Source organism: Lycium barbarum, chromosome 10, assembly GCF_019175385.1.
Source record: "Lycium barbarum isolate Lr01 chromosome 10, ASM1917538v2, whole genome shotgun sequence".
Taxonomy (NCBI): domain Eukaryota; kingdom Viridiplantae; phylum Streptophyta; class Magnoliopsida; order Solanales; family Solanaceae; genus Lycium; species Lycium barbarum.
In genome coordinates, this window is record NC_083346.1 from 40,034,025 (window position 1) to 40,050,900 (window position 16,876).

Sequence of the window (16,876 nt, forward strand, 5' to 3'; positions counted from 1 at the left end):
CAAAGGCACTGTGGTCTTTAATTTTTTCCTTTCGCCTAAAAATTCATGGGTTCGACCCCCGATCAGTCAAAAATAAAATTCGCAAGACAAAGTTTGAGCAAAAGTCTGTCTTAAGGCAAAAGTTTGATTAAGGTAAACCTTTACCTTAAGACCTAACTTCTATCCGAATAGGCCTAATTTGCTACAAACTTCTGCCTTGCTAATGTTTTTTCATTTTCTTTTGTTACTGAGCCGGGATTCTAACCCAAAACATCGGAATATTAGGCGAAGGACAAAAATTAAAGACCAACAATTCGAGAGACAAAAATTAAAGACCAGTGTCTTTGAAGGACAATCGTGCAAATGACCCAAATATCTACCGAGACAAAAGTGGCTCCCTTATTTTTTCTCGTCTTTTCTCATCTCCCTTTTTACTTTTAACTTTTGTTTTTCTTTAATTTTTCTTATTTATTAAGAATTTATGTTAGAAGTAAAACTATTAATAATCTATCGATTTTTTTTTAAAAAAATAATTAAATAGCACGTGTAGTGCCACTAGGCATTTTTAAAAAGCTTTTTTGGGAGGGTGAACACACTAACAAAATGAGCGGGGATTTAGCACCAGAAAATTATAATTCTGCGGGTTAACATAAATTACATAATTAAAATATGAAACTAAAAAAAAGTGACAATTTAGGGGGCGCTTAGCATCTGCAAATTATAGTTTAGTGGGTAACGTAAACTAGGCATCGTTTAAATATGAAACTAATAAAAATGTGATAGTTTAGGAGGGCTTGATCCATTAAATAAACCCATTCTGCACAAATATCAAAACTGGGGAAAAATTTAAATAGCAGGATGGAAATATCCCTTTCACGCAAATCTCCCCAAACCTTATAGGGACTCCCAAGCAAGAGCCATTGATTCACACAGTGACATCGAAAATATATTCATCAACTACTCATAAGAGCATTTCCTTCAATGAAAAAGAAATATTTACAAGACATACGGGAGTGACATAAGAGAACTTTGGCTATATTCTGCTGAACAGCTGTCTAACAGGAATTTCAGAAAAGTTTTTTCAGTATTGTTGCTTCTGTTCTTTTTGTACTCTTGATACCTGTGTAGAATTAGATCTAGAGCTTCATGTATCAAGGTTAGAAGCTGCACAAAATGAGGTACAAAATGATGTTACAAAGCAAAAGATGAACATGCTGCTAATGGAAATTTACAAGTGTTCAGAGACCAAATCTAAAAAGTTTTGCCTCTAACAAGAAAAAAGCAGGGATTTCGACAAATTTAAATGTGATGATGCTGTGACTTGGAAAAGGTTCAAAATTTCCCAGCAGCTTTTACATGTTACGATCACTAAACAAATCTTAGTCTGCTAGCCACTTTTCTGAGCAAGCTGCTCGGTGTCCTCCTTGTCCATGGCTTTCCTTGCTAGCTCATAGCCAGCAAAATTCATCGCACCCAGAGGAGCAATCCAGAAAAATCTAGGAATGGCCCCTTTAAACAATCCGAGGGGTCCTTCATGACGGAGAATTGATAATGCAACCATCGAGGCTGTCACAGTCATTCCCTGTGGAACAGTCATCATTCTGGTCTTTATCACATCAAACGGAGTCGTTGAAACAGCTGTCAACCCACCAGATAAAGCTCCAACGGCAACTGTTTCCCAAGGCTCCAACTCTCGCCCCAGAAGCTGTTGCACAGCCTACAATCAACACAAGAAATGATTTTTATCAACAAGAAATGAATGTAAGACAGCTTTATGTCAAACAATTATTTAGTAGTTGATTATGACCTTGAGTAGATGCGAGAAGCGAGATTGAGATGGTTTGGGCATGTGAAGAGGAGAGATACAGATGCCCCAGTGCGGAGGTGTGAGAGGTTGGCCATGGATGGTTTCAGACGAGGTAGGGGTAGGCCGAAGAAGTATTGGGGAGAGGTAATTAGACACGACATGGCGCAATTACAGCTTACCGAGAACATGACCTTAGATAGGAGGGTTTGGAGGACCCAAATTAGGGTAGAAGGCTAGTAGATAGTCTCGTTATCCGTTCTTATTAGTAGTCGCATTATTGCAATATAATTTCTTGTGCTCCGATTTCTGCTATTATCTGTTATTATGTGTTATTTCCTGTGCTTTGGTTATCCTGTGTCATCTGCTCCGATTTCTGCTATTATCGGTTATTTTCTGTGCTCTGAGTATCCTGTATTATCTGTGTCGCTTGCATTATTTCATTTCCATATCGCTTTAAATCTCTTATCCGAAACTCTTAACCTTATCTAACCTTATCTGACTTCTCTTTATGCTTTTATTGAGCCGGGGGTCTTTCGGAAACAGCCGTCCTACCTTGGTAGGAGTCAGGTCTGCGTACACTCTACCCTCCCCAGACCCTACGATGTGGGATTTCACTGGGTTGTTGTTGTTGTATTATGACCTTGAGTAATGTCAAATGGCCGTTCTTGAAAAGTAAATATCAGAAGTTTTTTTTTTTTTTGTTAGGTAACTTAAATATCAGAAGGTTTTATCGACAGACAGCGAGACAATAGTAATTTGTTTAGTTGAAATTGGCAATATACACATTTTAAACTCAAGGGAATGAGCTTATAACATTCAACAAATTCGTTTACCATCCGTTGTGCATCAACAAATCCATAAAACAGATGTTATAAAGATGCCGTTGATCCAGCCAACTGCATCTCAGAAAATTGCACGAGTTTATATAGCAGAGACAGCATCCTCATAATGGGTTTCCTCGACTATAACATACAATACAAAATAAAAAATCCAGAGGATTCAGAAATACTTTATATTCCCTCTATCCCATTTTTGTAGGGTACTTTTAATTGGACATGAAACTAGAATGTTAACTTGAAAAATGTATTAGGTAAAGAAACAAAATATAGATGAGATGTATTAGAGACATGATTGTGGACATTTCTCAACCGGGGCTCGTTATATAAGAGTCTTGATCTACAACAGTAAGGCAAATAATTACTCTCTACATATAGTAAGGTAAGTCATTATTATCCTATATTAAGAAGAGAATATCATATAGAATATTTTATAATATTCAGCTAAGAAATGGTTTTTTGACCTTCTACATACTATTTTTTTGTTTTATGACCCTTTTACAAGAGATCTTTATTTTTTATACATAAGAGATCTGAAAAAAACACATAAGAGATCTGAAAAAACCATGTTCTTCTATTCAAATTGTAAGAGGGCAAGAGATCTCATTTCCTCAATGCAATGACTCTAGAGATATTGTAAATCTACAAATATTTACCATATAACTACATCTACCTTTCCTGATTATCAACATGTTTTTATGAAAATATGTTATAATATTGATAGTGAAAGAAAATATTGAAAGAACAGCCTAAAAGTTAGTTTGGTAGATAAACATCAAATAAAAAATTAAGTTTGAATAGTTAAATGAATTTGAGTAAGTGAAAGTTGGGAAGTCGATAAAGAAACTTCAAATTAAAGTTTACAATTTGAATGATTGAAAGCTACGGAATTGCACAAAATAATATCATAAGTGGAATGGTATCAATATTTTGGAACGTCCCAAAGTGGAAGAAGTATCATCCTGAGTGCTAAAAAGAAAGATACTCCCTCCATTTCAAAATAAGTGGTGTTTTTAGCTTGGGCAACCCTTAAGAAAATTACTCATTCCTAGAAAGTAAGATGTATTTTTACTAGAAAAAAATTCATTTTTTCTGTTCCTAAAATACAGAATGTACATCCGTTGCTTTATACTCCCTCCGCCCCATTTTATATGAGGGTGTTTGACTGGGCATGGAGTTTAATAAAGAAATGAAAACTTTTGAAACTTGTGGTCTAAAATTAGTCATAGATATTTGTGTGATTATAAATCATCTCATTAAGGGTAAAATGGGAAGTTTGAAGTTAAATTCTTACTAAATATAGAAAGATGTCATTCTTTCGGGACTGACTAAAAAGGAAAGAGTGTCACACAAGTTGGGACGGAGGGAGTAACAAATAACAGGATATAAAACTACAGAACTAGTCAAAAATTAGATGTTGCAGTGTGTTATTGCTAACTAGGCCACCTGTTTTTTCTTTAGTTGGTGTTTGCTAGAGTCCCACATTGGTTGAGGGAATGAATTATTGTCTCCTTGTACAATATTGCAAAAGTCCTCACCTCATGTGCTAGTTTTGGAGTTGAATTAGGCGCAAGATCTATTTTCTTAACCTGGTATTAGAGCTTAAAACTCATTTCTATTCCTGGTTTACACAATGTTGGGCCTCCCATGTTATATTGTCCACACTCTAGACATCCCGCCTTAGGCGTGCAGGAGGGTGTTAAGAGTACCACATCGGCTAAGGAAATGGATTGTTGTCGCCTTAAAAGGTGTTCAGGCAATCCTCACTCATGAGCTAACTTTTGGGGTTATGTTAGACTCAATATTCATTTACTTAACGGTTCACTAGGTGATGCCAGCTCTTGTAAAGAAATAATTGCTGCCTGGTATGGTACTAAGACCCCAAAAAACTGGTGGGATATTTTCTCATAATGCACTTTGTACTTTACCTGAATAGAGAGGAATAGCAGACGATTCACAGATTATAAGGCTGACAGTGTAGAAGCTAGTGCCTCCTTGAGTTATGGTGCAGAGAAAAATGCATGCAAGGAGGGAATATTTTGGAATTTATAAAATTTTATATCCTTGGCTTAGGTCTTCTCAGTTCCTTCCGTGTCTTGTTTTTCTGATTTTCAGTCATACCTTTGATATTATTATATCAGCTTTTACAGTTAAACAATAATAAACTGCGGGAAAAACTAATACAGATAAGGAGACTGCAAGCTTAAAATAAGTGCAAAATCACCTTTTTGGACTCGGCATATAGGCCCATGCCTACAACATAAAATGGAATCTCACGGCAGAGAGTGGCACCAGTTCCACGGAAAAAACCCTTAAGACCATCTTGCTGCCAAGTGCCAATGATTGCTGCACCAACATTGTCAAAAAGACCAGCTTGCAATCTTTGCTTGAGCACCTCACAAGGTATTCTCACAGCAGTACCTAAGAAAGTGCTGGCGAATGATGCCACAGATTGAACCTAGACAACATTCCAATAACAATAAAATGGATAAGTAACTTGCTTTGTGAATCCAGGTCAATAAATGATCCTGTGTAGCATGTTAGTGCCCAACTAATTGACCCTTCTTTCCTTATTACTTTGATAAATTCAAGCGTTCTTGTGTAGGTACTACGGGGTACATGAAACATTACAGGAGGTCCAACAACATCAATTTGATTAGATCATCAAAATCGGGAAGGAGTAGGGAGACGGAACAAGCACATTGCAAAATGTGAAAGAAAAAGTATCGTATCATTTTCATTTTGTATTTCCTACATTTCATTGGAGCTCACCTAGGTTCTAGGAGAAGTTCTTTAGTCCCACTGAAAGAAGAGATAATCACTAGGATAATTCAAAGGCATAAGAAATGCCCTTCAAAATTCAACCTAATACGAGTAGCCTTTTTTAGTCAATAATTGTTGATTAATGTGATACTCCGTTGGTTACCAAAAGACTTGCCCTCTTCCTATGGGACGATTCTGTGGAAAGGTGTACCAAAGGGAAGACCGCACTTTTCAAAGTCCGTCTGGTTCTTGATGAAAAAAGGAAATAAGTCAGGTTTTCTTTCGAGATTAAGCATGGTGAATACACTCTGGAAAGTGGTTTCCTGATATTATTTTCACTAGCAAGGGGCAAAGATGGTTAAGAGTAGCTGGGATTTGAGACGATCCTCAACTATCATAGGAGATATCTTTCAAAAGTCCTAACCCCTTCAGGACTGGGCATTTGACGAGGTAAAGTCATTCTTGTTGAGATTTTTTGAGATTTTTTTTTTTTTTGAACGGTATTCTTGTTGGGATTATATAGCTACACGGTTTGGACAATCGCATAAAATGAGTAGGGAGGAGCATCCATGCAGCGCTTCTCAGTTAAGTTTTAGGGGCTGTTTTGAGAGCCGATAACCCAAGGAGGAGGATATGCATAGTGGTTAGTTGACTTGCCTGTGCAAGAAACTGGGGGACGTCAACCACCTCTTACTTCATTGCGACTTTGCCTCGGAGTTGTGGGCTATGACATATGCATCTTTCAAGTTATGGCATTCATTGGGTGCTCCTAGAATAGGGATGGCTATGATTCTAAGTAACAGGCTCTGTAGTTGGAGGAAGAAGAAGTTACGAAAGACCTTGCTTATTGCTTTTCTGGTTATTTTCGGGAGAGAAATATGAGAAAATATATTTGATAGAGTTGAGAACCCGATGTCGAGAGTGAAAAGTTTTCTTTCATTTCTTTTGTATTTTTGGTGCAAAGTGGGAATATCTGCTTGCATGAATAGCCACAGTATATTTTGTAAAGATGACACCATCTTGGTGTGGTAATATTGAATTGCTTTGAATTATCTGACGAAAAGTTTAAACTGAACAATATTTATCTAGAAGAGAGGGGAAACCCCCATGAAGGATTCCACTGCTAAGCCTTTACCTGTAGTTCTGGAAGTGTAGGAGCAACATTAATCAGCACAACCTTGCTTGCTTCAAAAATTCCAGTCCGCAAGCCGTGACTGCAATAATCAATCAAACTTACAATCCAGATACAGAAAAAGAATATTTTACCAAGACAGATGAACGAAACAGAAAACAACTAACCTCGAAAACTGCCCTAGAATAGCAGGAATAGAACCTCTGTACAATCCCCTTGCTCCAAGTTCAGGAAGCTTTGATATGATTTGTGGAAAGCTAAGCGTTGATGCTTGTACTTGTGTCTGAGGAACCAGCCAAAAATTTTAGAATACTCATTTTCACTCGTAAGTGATTGCTAATTAATATTCCAAATCAACTTCGCCGTACCCAACTAAAACACAAGAATAATGCCACGATAAATGACCAACTTGTCACCTTGATTTAGAGTTACTTATTATTAATTGAGACTACCTTAATATAAATCACTAATAACACAATAAAGATACCTCCCGGACATAGCAAATGTAACATCAAACAGGAATAAGATCATCTAAAAAGTATAACCTCGCAAAAACTTAATCACCTGTTGAGAAACAGGTACGAATAGGAAATTATCGGAAAAAAGATCTTCATCAAGAACAGGAAATTGTATACTCTTAAAACATGTTCCCTCATATTTTTAAGAATGCACAAAAATTTTATATAATAGTATAACTAAAACGCAACCCAATAATCAACCATCTGAAGTAGTAACAAAGCAAACACATCGGATGTTTTATTATAACACCCTTTGAAGGGACCTTCCAGTTCACTTTCAGTATTTCTCCTTTAAACTTCATCACGACGAAGGGTAAAACTGTCTATGGAAAAAAAAAATTAATCCTAAAGGGCGTAGATACAGGATTGCAATCAGAAAAGTATAATACAACTACCTATCCTCTATAACATGCTTATGGTAAAGTTAAGACAAAATGAAAGCATATAAGTGAGCTTACTATCATATAAAACAATAAATACTGTCGAATTCTACCTCGTTTCCAATAAACTACACCTAGTTTGACCACTTATTAAGAGTAATATATGCTACATTGACTATGCATTAAATAATAGTTGGAAATGTGATAAAGTGGAACAGTGGAACCATTAGTTGGTAAGATGGTATATCAAGTTTGAAATATCATCAAGTAGCATCAGTTTATTGTTAGTTTGAAGGGTTTGGAGGACAAATTTTCTTTTGCCGGAAGGAAGTGATATTTATGGCACAACCCAAAAAGTAAGTAAGTTTGATTTGGGACAAAGCAGCTGCTTTTAAATTGTTTACACAAAATTATCTAGTCATATTTTACCTTTTTAGGTAAGCTTTTTACTGGAAATCCAAATAATAACACCGTCTATCATTTACACAAGCAACTTAAGGTAATAAATAACTAACTGGTCTACAATATGATAGAGATTCCAACAAGTAAATGATTCTGCAAAGAAATCTTTACCTTAATCGTATCGACAGGGTGCATTAGAGAAGTAGACAATGCACAGGCAAGGCCTCCTGCCAATGCTGATTTTAGGACACTTCCAGCAGGAAATTCTACAGGTGGAGGAACAGCAACCACTGTAGCAGCCTCAAACCAGATATTTCTGTATGTTATACACCACCAAGACACCAACCCACATGCGCAAGTAAGTTTAGAAACAGATTCATGTTTTGAATTAAGGCTCCACATTATAAATTAAAGAAAAAGTAACATAGAAAAGAGTCAGGCTTTGCAATACTGCCAATTGCATGTACCATCAACAAAATAATGGTAAAAGACAACAAAACGCAACTGAACTTGTCACATGCATCTACATCCAAAAATGAAAATTGGATATAGAGAGTGCCAAATGTTGATCTCAAATTTATTAACTAACACACACATCTTCCATTGTTTTCTAATAGAACAATAAAACATTCCACTTACAAAATCTATTCCATTATACTATTTGCTCTCTAACATTTCTTTTTCTTTCTCTTCTTTTAGCTAATTTTGTGCTTCAACGTTCTTCAACGACATACATTGTCACAAATATCAATGTCCCTTTCATCTGCAGACCGCTGCTAATTGCTATACTAACAGCAAAAGGGAATCCACATGCATCAATTTGCTTTCTTTCTTTTAAGTAATAAAAAGGGGAGCAGATGTAGATCATATTTACATAAACTGCAATTGTTCTTAAACTAGATGCTTAATTTATTTGCTATGTGCATATACTGCCTTTAATTTTCTACATCCGGATACTTCCGAATGCAATAAAACTATCAACGATTTTGGAAGCAAAAGAGGGGCAGGAACATGAATGCAGCGCATGTGATCGCTTAAATCAGTTAGCGACTACATGCATGAACTGTACAGCTTACAAAGGGAAAGAAAATTAAGATCTTCAGTGCAGATGATCTACTTACTCTAGGAATACTTCATGGTGCAAACACGATACTCCATATGTGGGTCACTAGGTGGTTTGGAAAACACTTTTTTCTTTGATAACCAAGAAATCCCCAAGAGCCAATTGGTACACGGTTCGAAACTAGGTGAATAATGGACCTGCACCTCTACCCTTCCCACCTAAATACCATGTTTTGTCCGCAATAGGATTAAAACTCATGACATGTGCCTAACCCACACATCACACGTTGCACTCTTACCATTGAACCAAAGCCCTGGAGGTTAGGGAGGAACTCTTTGTATAGAGATCTGTAACTATATTATAGGCGATCTTCCCATCAATTGTCGATCATATTGACTCACTTAGTGAAAAAGGGAAGTCCCACAAGTACCAAAATTATAAAGAACTAAATCCGTTGTCTTCCCAGAGCCAAGACTTCTAATACCAAACACTATTTTCCCATGGAAAAATATTAAATGCGCTCGAATTAAAACTAAACTCTCCGATATAGAATGGATGGATGTTTCTCAAAATTGTTTTCTGTTTCGCTACTTCTTCTGTGATGAGGCCAAAATATAATTAAGATCCTAATGTCTCAAAATAACAAAATTTAGAAGAACCAAACCCAAAATTTTTGTAGCCTAAATTCATATCTTTGGAGAAGTCCCAGTATTACATGATCTTGGATGATATATAAATATCCTAATCAGATATTTCCAAAAATTCTTTTATGTTTTCAATGTTTCACTACATCTTAGGGAAGAATGCCACAATATCTTTTCAATAGTATAGCATAGCTGTATAGCCATGTTTATTTTCTGGTCATAGAGATAAAGGCAAATTTTGTGAGCCCGAAAATTTGGTATCATCCATCTCTTCCTTTGTACTACAAAACAATTGCCGTTCTCAATAACCATTTATCCAGTTGAGTTATATAATGACCCATATCGGATACACAAGGGCATCCAAAGGGGTAGACATTATAAAACTCAACACATCCCATCCGAGTAACTTGCTTTTCCAAGTTATGCCCTTACAACATCTTTTCTAGTTGCATTTCCACCAGCAAAAAACATGAATAGTGATTAATCTCATGCAGTAGTACCACTAATACTAGCAATTGTTTATCGTTTAGGCCTCTGTATATATGTTCTTCAGATGATCAGGCAATAGGAGACATGATTAACAGTTGAATACTGTCTTCAAAAGAATCCCACAGAAAAGTCTCTAATCAACTCATTTCTCCAGGTTGCTTAGACGAAAAATCTAGTTTGCCCAACCAAAACTTGGAAAAAGTTACGTAATGGGAGACAAAAGCTGGAGTTCCACCAATGCAAACCTAAACGAGGAGCTCATCACTGTAACTTTCTCTTATCTTATGATATCTTACTGTATTGCGTACTAACAAAATTCTCAAATATGATAATATCATATCATTCAAAAGGGTAAAGTTAGTCTACCGAGGATCTTCTTGAAGCCGATCTGATGGAAGCAGCAGCATAAAATTCCGAAAATGTCCATAGGAAATAGATTCCTGATCCGCACTTAGAAATCGCATCATGGCAATAGCATTGTCTTCATTTGCTGGAAGTCCTGCATTGTTTAGTGATGCGAGTATCTCACTCTTCTGCAATGTGCCTGATTTGCTCAAACAAAGACTGGTATAAGCCCGCAGGATGGTAGGTTCCTTCTGTTCCATCAACGACAGAAATTGTTTCCACCCAAAAGATTTTGAGAACAAGTGACTTCTAGCACGACGCATGAGTTCATGGGCATATCTCTTTGGCAATTTTCTCTTTCTCATAGCAATTTCAAGATCTTCCATCGTGACTTGACCATCACCATCTCTATCCAATTCCTCAAAGAATCTCTTACCTGCAAGATTGCAACACAGGAATAAGGACTAAGGAAATTTACTGGCCGAAATTTACTTGGGAGTTCTTGTACATGGCAGGCAGTTATGCCCACCTAAAGAAAATAATAACAACAACAACATCAACAACAACAATAATACATGGAGGCCCCCTAAACTTGTCCGAATTTTTCATTTAGACACCTTATCTTAGGGTCACCTATTGAACACCTAATGCTGGAAAATATGTGCCTATTAAGCACACACTGCTGACATGGCACTGTGCGTGTTTGACAACCAAATTTGGACGCATGAAATTGCTCTAGGTTACAGGACAATGTGTATGTTTGCTGGAAACTATGAAACTTCAGTGGAAAAGTTCATTTTCGGCCATTTTCTTTTTCTTTTCCTTCAAGAAGCTATGTTCGAGATCTGGTCAATGGTCATCATCTTCTCTCGTTTTCTTTTTCCGGCAGTCGCATCCTCCTTTTTTCAAGTAGTCATATTTTTTTAATATGGGCATCAATGGCAGCCTCTTCCTGAGATATTAGCATCTCCCAATCTATCTTGGACACAAACTTTTTCAAATTGGCCAGCATTGTGACTCCAAGCTCGACTTGCCTTATTTCCTAAAACAGCTTCTCAAAAATTAGAACATAGAAGTCCAAAAGTCTTTACGTTTCTATATTAATTTCATCAGACTGTTTGTATGGTCCCAAAACTATTGATCAAGTTACCTCTATTATCGAAGCAAGAAAGTGAAGAAATCACAAGTTACTTCAGACCATAAAATTGTTTGCAGTCTTGTTTTCATTAGGAGGAGATCCTCTCTCACTGGCCAAACCAAAACCAACGTACCTCCATGTTAGGTCTAGAAGAACTGCTGCTAAGTCTATGGAGAAAAGCTTCAGCATGACCACAAAGAGGAGCACGACTGTTGTTTAATTTTGTGACTCTGCAATTGGATATGGCTGGTAAGCGCCGGAAGTAGTACGGAACGAAGAAAGGACAATGTTTTTATTTTCCAACATCCTTTTTTTCCCTTACTGATGTGTCTTAATTTCATATGTTGCATTTGCCAGGTCACAGCGAGTGACATTCACACACTTCAGGTTGTTTAGAATTGTAAAATATGTATTCAATAGACAAATTTTGGACAACATACGTTGTTCAATAGGTCAGACGCCTAGTTTAAGTGTCTACATGAAAAAATCAGACAACTCTAAGTATTTGTCTATGTATTTGGCCCAATAATAATAATAATAATAACAACAGTTACCAATTTCAAAAAAATAATAATGATAATGATAATAATAATAATAATAATAATAATAATAATAATAATAATAATAATAACGATAATAATAATAATAATAATAATAAAATAATGACGATAATAATAATAATAAATAATAATAATAATGATAATAACAATAATAAAGTAAAAATAAAAGGTGCACATATTAATTTGTTTTTTCTTTCTCAAAAAATAAAAGGTGTATGTAATAGAAGAAAGGGAAGAAATCATTTACTTCAATCACGTTGATAGTTGTTTGGCTACTTGAAAAATGCTCCAGTTACTTCTTTGTTTACTTACCCCCTGTTTGGATGGTGGTTTCCCGTGGTTCATTAATGTATGGTTTTCTATGAAACCATGTTTGTTTCCATTGTTCTTAAAATTATGTGGTATGGTGTTGTAAACCCGTGGTTCATTCCATGGTTATATAACCATGAAAAGTCTTAATTTTTGTAACCACGGATTTGGTGGTTTTTCCGTGGTTACATATTTCATTTCTCCATTATACCCCACCCCAACCCCACCCTACCACTGACCCCCACCCCACCCCTGCCCCACCCTCCACCACACATTCCACACCATCCCTGCCCCACCCTCCACTATCCATCCCACACTACCCCCACCCTACCACTCACCCCCACCCCACCCCCGCCCTACCACCCACTCCCACCCCTAACTACCCCACTCCTCTGCCACCCACCCCAACCACCACCCACTACCCCTCACCACCGCCCAACCCCACCCCACAACAACTCACCCCCACCCTACCACCCACTACGCCCACCCTTATCCTACAACTACGCACCTCACAACCACCCACCCCTCCACCACCCCCACCCACTACCCCTCACCACCACCCAATCCCACCCCCACCCTCATACCACAACCACCCACCTCACACCATCCACCCCTCCACCACCCCCACCCACTACCTACTTATTTTTTAAAGTTCCTATTTTATTCTTTACCTGAGTTTAATTAATATATATAAACTAATTTCTAATTAAGAGTTAAGGGTATTTTAGTAAACTTACAAGTTATTATACAGTACCATATAGTCAAACCAAACAATACAAATGTTATTAAACCACAACAAACGATACAGTCTATCCAAACATGGTGTTCATTAATACAGTACAATACAATACAACACCATACTGTACCATACCATACTGTACATTAATGAACCACGGGAAACAACCATCCAAACAGAGGGTTAAACTTGCAATCTCATACAACTCCACATTAACAAAATTTCTTCTAGAGAAAATTTTAGTTATTCTTACAAGTCAAAAGCTGGTAGTCTGGTTAAGTACAAGCTATATTTCACGCATTTCTTGTGTTTTCACTTTTGTTTATCTTGAGTTGCAGTTTTCCACGTCTTCTAGCACTACCTGATTGCAAAATACAGCCAGACAGAGAATCATCATATTTTATGCAGTTATCTATCACAGACATGTTCCGCATCTCACATTTTCACAAAATGAATTACCATCCCTCCATACACAATAACGTTTATGAACTATGTGCCAAATAGTTATCAGGTTTCTATTTTAACCATTCAGAGAAGATGATCTGAAGCTCAACCGACTTGGATAAGTTGTTGCTTAGATAAAGTCAAGCATTACCAATTATTTTTCCATGCTGCTCATTATGTAATATTAAGGCTTTGAGTAAACAAGGGACAACCAATTTAAGCAGAGGTTTGTGGAACAGCATGGTATGTGCATACATTAATGTGCCTCCCATCTCATGTTACAAGAGAATAGTTCCCTTGTGTTCCACCATTTCATATGTCAATCCTCCACTAGTTAGGGTCCGCTATATGAATCCTATGTATCCATTTCGCTTAGAGTACTCATCGTAGCTAGTTTATTTTTCTGCCTGCTGCCAATTAAGTAAACACCCCCCCCCCCCCCCCCCTCTAATCCAGGCTTAGAATTGGCTTAGTCTTGTGGAGCGAATACAGGCAAAGTAAGGAAATTCTATGCTCAAGGAAAATAGAGACAGGTTGTTAAGGAGTATAGATTGATAAAATGTTCACCCTTTTCAATCACAACAAACTAGAAAACTTCTCATGGGTTTGATAAATGTGTAAAACATGAGCAGACTAACCAGCCAAATACTCGTTTTCCCTGGATTACCAAACACAATGAAAGCGGTTAACATTGCCTCAAAGAATAACTATCTAACACAGATTAGTGTACAGTACTAAAGACCATCTCTCCCTGTTGAGACATCCTGACTAATTCAGCAATCTCTAAGTCTCAAACTTACTTGATTTAGGTTTGACTTAATTAGTACTGATTATATGAAAGCCGAATTAAGAGACAACAAAAATATAGATTGATCTTATTGAAGAAGTGGAGAAAAAAATATACAAAACAAAGCCGATGTAGAATAGAAAGCTGCAGGTAAAAGGAAAATGAAACAAATACATCAACATTATAAGATCAATTATGACCACAAAGTTCTCAGTGTATGGTGCTAATGCTGTTGACTCCTATCTCGCCCTTTACCCTTTAAATCAAGGACCCAAGAAAGAATGTACAGTAATACGAAAGAGGAGATCAAAAGTAGGTAATCCGTCTACTGTAACACAAAATAACACACAGATACGACGAAAACTCAGTTTTTGTTTGATTCTTGACCAAGAGAACCAGCTATGTTAAAGCTCAAAAGCCATGTTGACAAAGCCACTTGAAGTAGGAGAGAAGCATACCTTCAGCTTCTGTGTATCTGAAAAAGTCTTGGACTGAGATGAGCTTTTTCTTGTCAGGATGGTCTTTACTAGGTCGTCCTAACTGAGGCAAGAGCTCAATTAGTTCTGTTATTGAAACTGTGGACAATGTTGATCTCAAACGCTCGACATTGGATAAAGGAATACTAAGCAAACCATTCGCTAAACGTTTTGTGGAATTTCCAGTGCTCTCTTCTTGACCACCAACAATATCATTAACACCGTCTTCTCTCTCTTCTCTCGCAGTAGAATCTACATCAACAATACTCGAAGGAACACCTCCTACTCTTGCAAAATTCAGATTTCCCAGAAATCCATTGACATCAGCTCTTTTACCCTCTAAAATACTCACTAGCACCTTGAAATGATCAAACTGATTGGAAAGAGGGGGAGGGATTTGATTAGACTCGGCACTCTCGCATTCCTGTTGTTGGACTCCTAAGTCAAATTTTTGAAGATTGAGAACTACTTGATCGAAAAGAAAACCAAGAAAGCACTCAAAAGATACATTCTTTTCCTCTTTGTGCTTCACTCCATCACGCTTCCCCATAACAACCTGATCACTTGTCTTCTTTTCCTTCACATCATTACAAACACTATCCACATTATTCGCCTTCTGAACCCGCTTCTTAAACGGGCTCGGAACAGCCTGAACAAAACCGTTGATTAACAATGACCAAGAAACAGCAAATTGCAGGCAATTCACACAGCTCCCATCCCCTTTACCGCCACCGTACTTCTCCTTCAACCCTTTCCTGGCCACATTTGCCCCTTTATTATCAATCTGCCCATTATTATTCCCAAACATTCCAACAAACATCTTAATAGGTAACTTTATCAACAACCCCTTCTTTTTCTCATCACCTTGCTTACTTTCACTCATTTTCTTGACATCTAATCCAAGACCACTACAAGTCTCAGGTTTCCCATTCTTTATCAACAAACCCTTCTTTTTCTCATCACTACCAACACCTTCCTTACTTGCACTACTCATTTTCTTGACATCTAATCCATTCTTTGGCCAACAATGCTCAAAATCCTTTGCCACTTTCTTAAATCCCAACTCTATCGGCGAAAGCGCATTCTTAACCCCAAATTGTACTGAATTCAGAAATGACTCAACAGGGTCTCCACTCCCAGATACCACCATCACTCAACACTATATAAGCTCAACAAAATGAAATTGCAGGCTAAAGAAAAACCTTGAAATTGTAAGAAATTTTTCTTACAGTAGAACAAAAATCAACCCAACACAGTAACAACCAACCCCTAATATTCACTCAAAAAATAAACAAGATCCAAACAAACCCGAACTGTAAGGGAACATAGCAAAACAATTGCTCAGTACAATTCAATATATCAAGAATCAATTCAAACCCATTTGTAGATAAGGGAATGGGGTTAAAACGAGAGCTATACAACTACAAGTGGTCAACTCTTATATTTACACACAAATTGTTGTAGGATAAAGGATAAAGAATCTTGAAAATGGAAATAAAACAGAATTGGGTTTTCTTTAATTTCTTATTATTGTTTTTCTACCTGAAAATTTTATCCACTAAGATTTTAGAAGCCACTAAAATTCTGCAGATCAAATTCCAAAGATGTGATAACTTTGAACTTTGTACTTTTGTATATATAAGGGAATAACCAGAAAAAGAGGCTCAGATTTTTAATTTTTTTTGCCTTATTTAATTTATAAATCATTGGACCTAAGATAATCTTAGAAATTTAGAAATAATAAATAAATAAATAAAACTTCCACCTGTGTGTTCGGTATGATTCTTCTTACTCTCCCATCCCAAAATAAGTTTTGTTTTAGCTTATTCGCCCATATTAAGAAAAATAAGTAAATATAATGTATAGTTTATTAAGTTATTTCTATTATTAGATATTTTCTGATAATTGAGCATTGTTAAGAAGGAATAGTTTTTAATATAAAGGTACATTTGAAAATAATTATGATTTTTTGTCTTGAATTTCTAAGACAACACTTATTTTGAAATTTTCTTTCTAAAAAAGCCACTTATTTTGAGACGGAGGAAGTAAATGACCAGACTATCGCTAC

At 36.6% G+C, this 16,876-nt stretch overlaps 1 protein-coding gene across 1 annotated transcript; it reads right to left on the minus strand.

Annotated features, from left to right (window-relative positions):
• Positions 1-993: 993 nt before the first annotated feature.
• On the minus strand, positions 994-16,429 carry LOC132614691 (uncharacterized). Its single transcript, XM_060329211.1, has 7 exons — positions 14,791-16,429; positions 10,380-10,794; positions 7,989-8,133; positions 6,685-6,800; positions 6,521-6,599; positions 4,847-5,080; positions 994-1,696 (listed from the first exon to the last, which is right to left on the minus strand). Exons 1-7 carry the CDS (start codon positions 15,956-15,958, stop codon positions 1,367-1,369), a joined length of 2,487 nt encoding a protein of 828 aa, XP_060185194.1. The 5' UTR covers positions 15,959-16,429; the 3' UTR covers positions 994-1,366.
• Between the last annotated feature and the right edge of the window lie 447 nt (positions 16,430-16,876).

Excerpts from the sequence above, each read along its gene's own strand:
- LOC132614691 (XM_060329211.1), bottom strand. The coding sequence starts at position 15,958 with ATGGTGGTATCTGGGAGTGGAGACCCTGTTGAGTCATTTCTGAATTCA. Across the intron at positions 8,134-10,379 it reads CGGCTTCAAGAAGATCCTCG|AAATATCTGGTTTGAGGCTG; the intron begins GTAGACTAACTT and ends TATAACATACAG. Across the intron at positions 6,600-6,684 it reads ATTCTAGGGCAGTTTTCGAG|TCACGGCTTGCGGACTGGAA; the intron begins GTTAGTTGTTTT and ends TGATTATTGCAG.